Consider the following 12,966-nt stretch of genomic DNA (forward strand, 5'->3'; position numbering starts at 1 on the left):
GTAAGCCCAGAATACTCCCAAGTCCCTATGGATTCTCTCGCAGTAAAAAAGTACAAATAAATTTCTGATGAATTCATGCTAGTGAAAGTAGGAGAAACATTTAGCAAGCTTTTTACTAAATGCATATTCTGAGAGTTGCAGAGCTAATAGGTAATACAGTGGTACTGACTCATGATTGTATTTAACTCCATCAATTAATTTAACTTGCCTAGGGACATTATTTCTCAACCCCAGTTAAAGCACACAACTCCTGATAGATCTAAGATGGTAGATAAGAATTAGTTGCACCCTCAGTTGGCTTGAGTATAAAAACTTTTGGTTTTTTTTTTTTTTTTTGAGGGGGAGAAGCTCTATCAGTACCTTTTCTTTCATAATAAAAATTTAAAGAAAAAGAATATAAGTGGAAGAATTGGAAAGAAAGCAATAACAACAACAAAACAATCCTGTCATTATTTGCAAATGATTGTCTTTAAGGAAAATCTAGGAGAATTTCATACACATGGAATTGGTATGCATATTATCTACACTTGTTGTGTAACAAGTTATCCCAAAATTTGGCAGCTTAAAACAACAACCATTTATTATCTCACACACCTTCTGAGGGTTAGCAATCCAAAAGTGGCAAGTCAGGGTCTCTCCTGAGATTGCCTGTAAGTCTGTTGACAAGGCTACATTCATGTGAGGGTATAAAAAGCCACTTCCAAGTTCACTCACGTGGCTGCTGGCAGGAAGCTTCAGTTTCTTACCATATGGGCTATTCATGCAACACGCCATCTGGCTCCCTTCAGACCAAGTAATCTAAGAAGGTGAGAGAAGTAGAAAGAAAACACATGATGAAAGCCACATCTTATAATAACCTAATCTTGAAAGTGACATATTCTCAGTACTACTGTATTTTATTATTTTCCAAATGAATCACCATGTATGGCTCATACTCAAGGGACAGGAATTACATAAGGACATGAGTGCCAGGAGACAGAGATCACCAGCAGTCATCATAGAGGCTGCCAAATCCAGTATGTATTCTTTTTTTTTTTAAGATTTTATTTATTTGTTCATGAGAGACAGAGAGAGAGAGAGAGAGAAAGAGAGAGAGAGAGAGAAAGAGAGAGAGAGAGAAAGAGGGATAAGCAGGCTCCATGCAGGGAGCCTGATGTGGGATTTGATCCTGGGACTCCAGGATCACGCCCTGAGCTGAAGGCAGATGCTAAACCACTGAGCCACCCAGGGATCCCCAACTACAGTATGTAAAACAGGTGCTTACAAATCCAAAATGGGTTTCAATGCTGTAGAGCTGTAGGTGTTTTCCTGAGTCATAGGAAGTTAAGTATCTACATAGAAGACATCTATGACCTGAGCTATGGGAAATTTCAAGGAAGAGCAAGAGCAAGCGCAGGCACTAGCACAGGCACTAGCAAGGAATAGTCAGAGAAGAGGCAAGGAACAGAGTGCAGTGTCCAAAAGAGAGTGGCAACTTGAAACAAAGTTGAAAAAAATCAAAGGGCAGAATTCCACATCCAGCTATGACAAAGTAGCTGGTATCAGACCAACCTCTCAAGGGGGATAACGGTAAGGACTTGATAAAATTAAGAGAACAATTGATTTTAAGCACTGGGAATTGATCTATGAATCAGGATTGAGTGTCCCATAGTCTAAGAAGAAAATTAAAACATTTAAGGTGGAAGATAAAATCACCTCGAGCTTCCCTAGTTTTTTTAATATATAATGTATGATATTCAATTTACAAAATTACAGGATACACCAGAAGAAAAAGAAGGACCAAATCACTAAAAACAAGGAAAAGACAGTAGAAATTGATTCAAAGATGTTCCATATAAAAGTATTGAAACTAACTTTATTTTTTTAAAGATTTTATTTATTTATTCATGAGAGATACAAAGAGAGAGAGAGAGAGGCAGAGACACAGGCAGAGAGAGGCAGGCTCCATGCAGGGAGCCCGATGTGGGACTCCATCCCGGGACTCCAGGACCACGCCCTGGGCCGAAGGCAGGCACTAAACCGCTGAGCCTTCCAGGGATCCCCCAAACTTTAAAATAACTACTATTAATTATGTTTAAAGTAATCGATGAAAAATGGCAAATTTCATCAGAGAACCAGAATATGTAAAAACAAAAATGAAAACAGAAGTCTAGTGAAGATCCTAGAACTGAAAAACTCAAAACCTGAAATTCAGAACTCAATAAATGGGTTTAGCGGATTGGACAGAAGATAGAAAGAGCACATTGGAAGTAGAAAATAGCCACAAAGTTAAAAAAAAAATATATATATATAGACAAGAGCGTGACACACACATGGAACAAACTGAAAGATCAAATGTTGGGGCGCCTGGGTGGCTCAGTCAGATGAGCCTCTGCCTTCAGCTCAGGTAATGATCCCAGGGTCCTGGGATCAAGCCCCACATCCAGGGAGCCTGCTTCACCCTCTGCCTGACACTCTCCCTGCTTGTGCTCACACACTGTCTCTCTCTGTCAAATAAATAAATCTTAAAAAAAAAAAAAGATGAAATGTACATACAAATTTGAGTCCCAGGAAAAGAGAACATGGCAGGAGCTATAAACAAAGAGATACCTGGGATGCCTGGGTGGCTCAGGGGTTGAGCATCTGCCTTTGGCTCAGGGCATGATCCTGGGGTTCCAGGATTGAGTCCTGCATTGGGCTCCCTGTGAGGAGCCTGTTTCTCCTTCTGCCTATGTCTTTGCCTCTCTCTCTGCCTCTCATGAATAAATAAATAAAATCTTAAAAAAAAAAAAAGAGAGAGAGATACTTGATGGGCAATTTAAACAAAAGTGATGGAAATTTCAAGCCACAGATTCAAGAGCCTCTTTGAACTCCAACTTATTTATAATCTTCAGAATTTTCTATTACCTCAGTTCTTGAGGTTACATTTTCTTTTCTTGTATCTACTCTGCCACTCATGGTAGATTATTCTCTCATTTATTTTATAGCATTTTCCCCTGTGGACATGTAAACCCGTAACCTATGTGTGGTTTATTTTCCTTGTTGCTAGTGCTTCTTTGAGTTTTCCTTTTATAGGAGTTATTTCTGTATACTCTGATTTTTGCTTTTGTCTCTGATGATTCCAAGGACATTCGCTATTTTCTAATGATTTCACACCTTGAAATTCCTTCAGTATGCATATAGCATAAATTTTAGAAAGAAATTTTAGAAAGCTTACCAGTGTTGCTGTGGCTTATTTGCTCCCAGGAGCCTTGATTATCATGTACAATCCCTTAGGGGCAGACTGAGGTTTGCCTTATTGGCACCTTATTGGGTGCCACTTTAGACATGCAAACTCTTTTAAAAACTTCTCCCTTCTTGGATCCTGCATTGTGACAGCTTGAGGTTCCATTTCTTGCACCTGTCTGGGTTTTAACTACCAGTGTCCAATTCCGAGAGCCTATAACTAGACACCAACAAACTCCAAAGGCCCTAGAACATCAGCTACTGTTAACAATTTGAGTTCTCTCTTCATTTCTAGAAAATGAGAGTTTTTCTTTTCTTTTTTCAAGCTCAGCCAGGTCATTAAAATATTTTTCAATTATTTCTATTTGTTTGTACCACTCTATCAGCCATGTCGCCAAAAGTTACATATTTTCAGGTCCCCGAGAAAATGAAAGATTTACTACAATAGTTAGAAATATGCATGAATGACTCCCTTTTAATATACTATCACTGCTGATAGATTCTTTCAATCCTAATCCTTTCTGGTATTTTTTAACTTTTATTTTTGAAAAAAATGTCAAACTTACAGAATAGTAATATGAAGAACTCACTTATACCATATAGCCTTCATCTAGATTCAATATTTTGCCACATTTTGTTTCTCTCCAATAGACAGGTATAGGTAGGTAGGTTAGTAGATATGACAAAATACAGATAGAGACACAAAAATTTAAATATAGATACATAAACTTAGACTAAGGACATTTTCCTGCATAACTAGAGTAAGTACACATACCAATTAAATTAAATGTTGATGCATTACTATCCTCTAACATACAATTAATATCTGCATGTTTCCATTCATATCAAGACAGTCTGATAGAGAAATTTTTATCCATATTCATGAATTGTATTTAGATATTATGTCTCTTTAGTCTCCTTAAATCTGAAACACTTCCTTGGTTTGTCTTTATATTTGTTGATTTTGACATTTTTAAAGAGAAGTCATAACGTAGTATATTCCTTAGTATTTGTTTGTCTAAATTCCCTCATAATTTGATTTGGGTGATGCATGTTGACAGGAATACTACATAAGTGATGTGTCCTTTCAGTGTGTCACTTAGGGAGATACATGTCCATTGGTCCCATTATTAATGATGCTAACTTTGATCTCATGGTTAAGGTTTTGTTCTCAAGTTTCTTCAGAGTAAAGTTAGCATTTTTCCCTTTGAAATAAATAACTGATTAGAAAATACTTTAAAAGTGTGCAAATATCCTGCCCCCCAACAAACTTTCACCTATTAGTTGTAGCATCCATTGATGATATTTACTTGAATGTAAGTTTTATTATGAGGTTTGTAAATGGTGATTTTGAAACTCAGTTTTCCTTCTACATTAATTGGTTGACATTCTACTACCATAGATAACTTTCTCATCTTTCTTTTTCATTTCTTTAATTAGTCTCAATATGGACTCATGGATTCTTTTTTTTAATGGGTTAAAATCCATCACTACCATTATTTGTTTTGCTATTCAAGTTGTCCCATGTGGGGCCAGTGAGAATCCCTTCAAAGAGGCACCAGATCCCTTTCAATATTTACAAACAATGAGTCATTGGTAACGGTTCCAAACTGAACACAGGAAGTGATACTTAGCACATACTTTGAGACAGCCAGATTGTATTCCCTAATGAGTATTTGTGACTCACACATAGGGTCTGTCTTCCTCATAGCCCACAGGTAACTCATAAAAATGAACTTTTCTCTATTCCCTACTATAATTATACCTCTCTTTTGACATCAAAAGAGACTTTGATATCATGTGAATAATTTGTCCAAACAACATCATGGTAGGATATACAGATCATAGGAAAACATCAATGATTGAACCCATGTGATGGGTCCTTTTGATAAAGAAAATAGAAAAGACAATTCTGAGAAAGGCCAAATTGGAAATCTTAACACACCAGAAAAAGGAAATCTCATTTTTCTTTATTTAAAAATAATTAACTAGAAAAACACAGTGATCTAATTTAATGACTAATATTTCTTTAGGAAAAGGAAAAAACAACAAGTAGGAAATGGCCCAGAATAAGGACATAATAGCCTCAACAGAGTATAAAAGAGGACAAGCCATAGAGGGATTTTCAAATTCACTAAGCTCACTCTCTTACTAGTATCAGAACCTCCACCCTCTGACACCATGGTCAACTCCTGTTGTGGCTCCGTCTGCTCTGACCAGGGCTGTGGCGAGGAGACCTGCTGCCGCCCCTCCTGCTGCCAGACCACCTGCTGCAGGACCACCTGCTGCCGCCCCAGCTGCTGTGTGTCCAGCTGCTGCCGCCCCTCCTGCTCTAGTTCCAGCTGCTGTGGCTCCAGCTGCTGCAGGCCCAGCTGCTGCATCTCTAGCTGCTGCCGCCCCTCCTGCTGCCAGACCACCTGCTGCAGGACCACCTGCTGCCGCCCCAGCTGCTGTGTGTCCAGCTGCTGCCGCCCCTCCTGCTCCAGTTCCAGCTGCTGTGGCTCCAGCTGCTGCAGGCCCAGCTGCTGCATCTCTAGCTGCTGCCGCCCCTCCTGCTGTGGCTCCAGCTCCTGTGGCTCTAGCTGCTGCCGCCCCTCCTGCTGCCCCTCCTGCTGCCTGCGCCCAGTCTGTGGCCGGGTCTCCTGCCACACTACCTGCTATCGCCCCACCTGTGTCATCTCCACCTGCCCCCGTCCCATGTGCTGTGCCTCCTCTTGCTGCTGAGCCCCCTGCCCTGTGACCACCACCTCTGTTTACCTCTGCCCCACAGATGTAGACCATTCTTTTGTGCTATTAGGACACATGGAGCAGAAAAGATGTTCCTCAACTGAATTGAGCCCTGATTCCATTGAGGAACCAGTCATGCTGTCAAACAAGATGGATATGGTCCAGAGCACTTATCCAGAAACAGATTTTACCCTTCAACCTGACAATTGGTGAACTCATTCTCCCAACTTCCCTTTCCTAGGCCTTTTCTGTAACCTGATATATTTTTGTACCAAAATAAAGTTACACTTCCTTGCATTAACAATTCAGTGTGATTGTTGCTCCCTTAAGATTTTGTCTTCAGCTTGTAGGCAAGTATATTTAACTTACACCTGCAGGATATACACATGTCACTTCTCAATAAAAGTCAGGTTCTATTATTCACTGCCTGATTCTTTCCTACATGCCTTCTTATTTCATGGGCTAATCACCTAACACTATGAACCCGTTCTTGGAAAAGAAACAAAAAAGTGAAAACTAGAAGTTTGGAAGACTGTAGGTATATAAAGAACACAATATATGTTTCATGCATCACACCAGCCACTGTATCTATGCAATGTATTGTTCAGCACAGTCTGCAAGTTTGTATTCAGACTTGTACTCAATGACACTGGTGTCATCCTTGTAGCAAATCAAATGTGCACTAATTCTGACTCTATTTGCAATAGGACCTCAGTCATGTCTCATTTTTTTTCTTTTGATAGAGAAGTTTCAGATCTTCATGCATTCAAGGGACAGGCAAGTAGCCTGGATAAGTAAAGCATGCCCTTGATAAGATGATGCATTTGGTGGAAACTGGTGCAAACTGCAGACTGCATGACCAGATAAGAGAGTATTCCTAAGTTTCTATCAATTGCTTCCATGGGGAAATGGGGAGCCAGTGTTTTCACTGTAAAGTGGGTCTTCTTTCATTGACTCTCCCAAATGCCAATTTCTTCAAACATTCATCCAAATAGTATTTACTGAACATTTACTAAATGGGAGGCACTGTTAAAGGTACTGAAGAAATGGCAGAGACCAATACAGAGAAAGTTCTCTACAGTAATGGAGCAGATATTCTAGTAGAGTTGAAGTATTTACTTTTAAGTATTTTTCTATACATTTGTCCACTCAGGTTTCTACACAGTATTTTTTTCTCTGTGCTTTAACTTGTGTAAGACTGAGCTTTGAAGCCCCTCTTTAGATTAAAGTATCTATGATATAAATAGGGACATGGTTCCCAGAAGTTCAGTTTTACTAATGATGTACCCCACCCTTCAACCCTAGAGCCACACTAAAGTTGCTGAGTTAGGAAAGGGAGGTAGAGGGACATGTTCACTGATGAGGAACAGAATGGAGCTAAGTTGTCAGTTACTCACTTGGGGTAGAAACTAACAGAATCCTGGGCTCCTACACTACAACTCCTAAAACTAGTAAGCGAACTTGACAAGGACTTGAGATTTATATCAGTATAAATTAATTTTATTTATTAATTGTATTTTCTATACTATCAAAAATTATGTAATTCAGTCGGAGAAGGACAAACATTATATGTTCTCATTCATGTGGGGAATATAAATAATAGTGAAAGGGAATATAAGGGAAGGGAGAAGAAATGTGTGGGAAATATCAGAAAGGGAGACATAATGTAAAGACTGCTAACTCTGGGAAACGAACTAGGGGTGGTAGAAGGGGAGGAGGGCGGGGGGTGGGAGTGATTGGGTGATGGGCACTGAGGGTTATTCTGTATGTTGGTAAATTGAACACCAATAAAAAAAAGATATTAAAAAATAAATAAAAGCAGTGCAGTTTTCAAAAGCACCAAAAACAGAAGATGCTGAAGAAAAAAGTGACAAAAACGTGAAAGAGTTCTGCCCCTACAGCTGCAAAACTTTACAGAGAAATTAGAGAAGGTCTAGATAAATGGAGATATATGCTATGTCTCTGGATTGGAAGGAGGTTTAATGTGGTTAAAATGTCAGTTCTCCTGCAGTCTATCTAAAAATTCAATGCACCCCAATCAAAAATCTTAGAATACTTTTTTAGTAGATGCTTAGCAGCAAAGAACCCAGAATTGCTAGAACAATCTTAAAAAAAGAAACAAAGAAAGATATAAAAGGGTTCTGCAGGAAAAAGTGACATAGAAAATAGGTAGAGAGTATATGTAATAGATATCTCAAAGGGAAAAACTAATCAATGAAACATACTAAGAACCATAATTCAAATAAAGGGACAGTTATAAACACCTGGAAAAATCAGCCCATGGTGGTCCATCAAAAGATGAATGCATAAAGAAGTTGTGGTTTATGTATACAGTGGAATATTACTCAGCCATTAGAAACGACAAATACCCACCATTTACTTCGATGTGGGTGGAACTGGAGGGTATTATGCTGAGTGAAATAAGTCAATTGGAGAAGGACAAACATTATATGGTCTCATTCATTTGGGGAATATAAAAAATAGTGAAAGGGAATAAAGGGGAAAGGTGAAAAAATAAGTGGGAAATATCAGAAAGGGAGACAGAACATGAGAGACTCCTAACTCTGGGAAACGAACTAGGGGTGGTGGAAGGGGAGGTGGGCGGGGAGTGGGGGTGACTGGGTGGCGAGTACTGAGGTGGGCACTTGACGGGATGAGCACTGGGTGTTATTCTGTATGTTGACAAACTGAACACAAATAAAATATAAATTTATTTAAAAAACAAATAAAAACTGAGAAATAACATGTATAATATATAATATATTACATTATATCATGATAATATAAAACAACTGAATTTTAAAGAAAAAGAAAAAATCATTTGAATATCTAGGCAAAATATTCATGTCAGTTAAAAGGAAAGGAAACAGGACACTGTTCACACTTTTTAATGGTGACACTTCATGTCAGAAAAAAGTAAAGTAACATTCTTGAGACATTCAAGGAAAGAAAATGTGATTCCAGAATTTTATATCCAGCCAAACCAAACTCCATGCCACAAATAAATTACTGTGAACATGAGAGACCTCAGGGAATATTCTCCTTGTGGGCTATCCTAAAGAATTTATTAGTGAATGAGCTTCAAACAACCAAGATGACTAAAGATATTGGAGGGACATCTACATAAGGACTAGCAGAAGGAGATATATAAATATATTATGGGCTGAATATACATAAGAAATACATTATTATTATCTGTAGATCTAAGAATGAATGATGAACAGGCAAGAGGCAGTATGGTATGTGATGACTACACATTGACCACGTAGATATAGTACAATTTACAAAAAAAACAGAGGAAAAGGAAAGAGAATAAAGTAGAAAAATTTTGCTAATTGCCTACAAGTATTAAAAGATCTGATGTTGAAGCAGTGGGGAATGAAGAAGTAACTAAGGAATTTCAATATTCCATAAAATAGGGAATCAAGTGACAGTTGCCAGAAAATCAGTCTCGTGAAGTATCATATATGAATGTTTATTTAAAGGTAGCTGTTAGTACAAAATATAAACCTTCCTAAATATCAAAGATGTAGTGAGAAAGAGAGAATAAAGCAATGAAGGATTATACATAAAGACAGAAAAATAGAGGTAAAGATGTAGGTATTTAACATATATATTACATATGCATAACTCACTATATGTTGTATGTCAGTCTTCATTATATATTATTCATCACTATTCCCTATGAGATATATATATGTATATATCTCATATATATGTATAAAATATACATATATATATACACCAAACTACATATATAGGGATGCCTGGGTGGCTTAGCAGTTGAGTGTCTGCCTTTGGCTCAGGGCGTGATCCTGGGATCTGGGATTGAGTCCTACATTGGGCTCCCTGCAAGGAGCCTGTTTCTCTCTCTGCCTATGTCTCTGCCTCTCTGTGTGTGTGTCTCTAATGAATAAATAAATAAATCTTTAAAAAAAACCAAACTACATATATAATAAAAACTACATACCTAAAGCCAAACATATTGATCATATCAGTACATGTAATAGGCTCAACCCACCTATAAAAAGAAAAGTATTTTCAGATTGGCTAAAATATAAAAACCCCAACACTGCTGTATACAATAGATACTATAAAACAACATGTTCCAGAAGGTTAAAAGTAAAAGAATAAAGACAGAAAGGGAGACAGAACATGAAAGACTCCTAACTCTGGGAAACAAACTAGGGGTGATGGAAGGGGAGGTGGGCGGGGGGTGGGGGTGACTGGGTGATGGGCACTGAGGTGGGCACTTGACGGGATGAGCACTGGGTGTTATTCTATATGTTGGCAAATTGAACACCAATAAAAAATAAATTTATAAAAAAAGAATAAAGACATATCATAGAAAATGTAAATAAAAGAAAGCAGAAGTCACAATTTTTACACCAAACAGATTAGATTTATGCTGAAAGACTTTACAGGACACAAAGTGGTACACTTTATTATGGTAAAGGCTACAGTGAAAATACAGCTACAAAGCTAAACTTCAGAAACAGAAGGTGATGCAAGAATAAAAATACACAAGCCAAAATTAAAGACTAACACATTGTACTTACAGAACCTGTGAAAAAAATTAATAATAATATGAAATAACTACACATAAGGTAGATCTTATAGATATGCATCAAATTCACAATCCCCAAGATAAAAAATATACTTCTTGTTTTCAAGTGCACGATATTATTTTAATAGTGAAAGTCTGAAAACAACCCAAATGTCCATCAATAGGGGGCTGACTAACTAAAGCATATTATGGCAACAGAATAGGACATTTTGTGGCTGAAAATGAAATGAAGAATACCTGAACTATACTACTGTGAAATAACATAACTCTGGTATAAATTGTTAAGTGAAGCAAAGCAAGTTGAAGCAAATTATATCTAGTGTAAAATCATTATCTAAGAAACAAAGGAGACACGCTATGCAAATGCAAACACACTTATATTTTTAAAAGCAATGAAAGGGAAAACCTTAGATATAAAAATGATTCTCTGTGGGGGACAGAAGGAATAGAAATAGCAAGACTTCCTTAAATATGCCTCACTTTGTAGAATTTACTTTGGAACCATAAATAATTTGCATAATTGTGAAACAACATTTAAATTTAAAAGGTGATTCCCAGAAATTATTTTTTTAAAAAGCCCCTGGTGATATGCTCTATCCCATGCATGATGAAAATACTGTAAGTTTCAAATGTTTACTTCAGGTGTCTCCATCCAGCTGGAGACAATCACATTCAGGTCACAGTAGATGTGCAGAGTTTGAGTGTTTCACAATGTGATATCAAATCTAAAGGAGTAGGGATCCCTGGGTGGCGCAGCAGTTTGGCGCCTGCCTTTGGCCCAGGGCGCGATCCTGGAGACCCGGGATCGAATCCCACGTCGGGCTCCCAGTGCATGGAGCCTGCTTCTCCCTCTGCCTGTGTCTCTGCCTCTCTCTCTCTCTGTGTGTGTGACTATCATGAATAAATAAAAAAAAAAATTAAAAAAAATCTAAAGGAGTAGAGATGAGGCTTTAAAAAAAGAAGAAGAAATGTCAAGGAAAACATAAGGGAGGAGGGAGCCATCTGGGCTGGAACTTAGAGAATAAAGAATTGCTGAGTTGATGTGGGAGGATGAACTTTCTAAGGAGATGTAACAGTACAATCAAAGGTATGCACTTCATAGGATTTAGCAACCGAATACACCTCTATGTGAACTGTTCAAGAATAGTAAGTACCTCATGTGCTTTTTGAGGGAAAAAATCAACACAGTAATTACAAAGCATTCAGCAGACTATTTGGCACATGGCAAGCACTCACAAACTCAAAACAGGTATTACAGAGGTGAGAACCTCTGCAATACCTCGCTTTTCATTGTAAGTACATGAATCTTAAATACATAATGCTTATTTGGACACCAATTCTTTGATGCTTTGAATATTTTCCAGAATCTTGCCTTTCAATATACTATATTTAAGTGCCTATACAAACAGCAAGACTTATCTGTTTACATCTTCTTAAGCAGAATGACTTGAATTTGAATTATTGAAAGAGCACAAGAAACAGATGCTTTAAATAAAACCTTCCATGTAATGCAGAATCTATTACATATGTTGGCCAGCCAAAAGAAAGGTCAAACCCATTCATCTTTAGCATACTATATGTGGAGAAGGTTCCTGAAGGAAAAAAATCATTTCTGAAAATGGTTCTTTCATTGAAAAAGAATGAGTCAAAGCTATATCTTGAGGCACAGTCATTACAATGAGTTTGGAATGCCTTTTGTGCCCCCTAACTCTGCAATCATCCAGGAAACACAGTCCAGTCCTCCCCATCCATTGTACACAAGTAACCCCAGTGATGAATCCTTCTATTTCCTTATCAGCACTTCACCTGACAGTAGCATGCATTTTCCTACTTTGACAAAAAAAGAGAGAGAGTTGGCACTGAGATAGCCATCCTAAAAATACGATTATGGAAAAAAAGAATGAAATCCATGATCATATTTTGAGGATGGTTATCACAATGTCAAACTCTTTCTCTTTTTTTGTCAAAGTAGAAAAATGCATGCTACTGTCAGGTGGAGTGCTGATAAGGAAATAGGAGGGGTGCCTTGGTGGCTCAGTCAGTTATGCATCTGCCTTTGGCTCAGGTCATGATCCCAGGGTCCTGCTTCTCCCTCTCCCTCTGCCACTCCCCCTGCTTTCTCTCTCTCTCTTCCCTGTCAAATAAATACGATACTTTTTTTTTTTTTTTTTTTTTTTACAAAAAAGGAAATAGGAGGAAAGACTCATCACTGGGTGAAATAGGTGATGGGGATTAAGGAGTGCACTGCCTTGATGAGTACTGGGTGATGTATGGAATTGTTGAATTGCTACATTGTACACCTGAAACTAATATGATACTGTATATTAACTATAATGGAATTAAAATAAAATAAAATATGATCATGGAGTAGTACACAAAAGTGGGACACATGGAAAAACCCAGTAACTGAATATCATGTGACAGCTCCAATTTAGAAGATACATTAGAGAAAAATTCAAAAGTGGTTC

The 12,966-nt window shown here is 37.8% G+C and overlaps 1 protein-coding gene across 1 annotated transcript; it reads left to right on the forward strand.

Moving 5' to 3' along the window:
* The first annotated feature begins 5,347 nt into the window (after window positions 1-5,347).
* Window positions 5,348-6,235, forward strand: LOC100686193 (keratin-associated protein 4-12-like). Its single transcript, XM_038546127.1, has one exon. It carries the CDS (start codon window positions 5,386-5,388, stop codon window positions 5,926-5,928), a length of 543 nt encoding a protein of 180 aa, XP_038402055.1. The 5' UTR covers window positions 5,348-5,385; the 3' UTR covers window positions 5,929-6,235.
* Window positions 6,236-12,966: the final 6,731 nt, after the last annotated feature.

This window comes from Canis lupus, chromosome 9 (genome assembly GCF_011100685.1).
Source record: "Canis lupus familiaris isolate Mischka breed German Shepherd chromosome 9, alternate assembly UU_Cfam_GSD_1.0, whole genome shotgun sequence".
Classification (NCBI taxonomy): domain Eukaryota; kingdom Metazoa; phylum Chordata; class Mammalia; order Carnivora; family Canidae; genus Canis; species Canis lupus.

Coding starts and splice junctions, on each gene's coding strand:
- LOC100686193 (XM_038546127.1), top strand. CDS start 5,386: ATGGTCAACTCCTGTTGTGGCTCCGTCTGCTCTGACCAGGGCTGTGGC.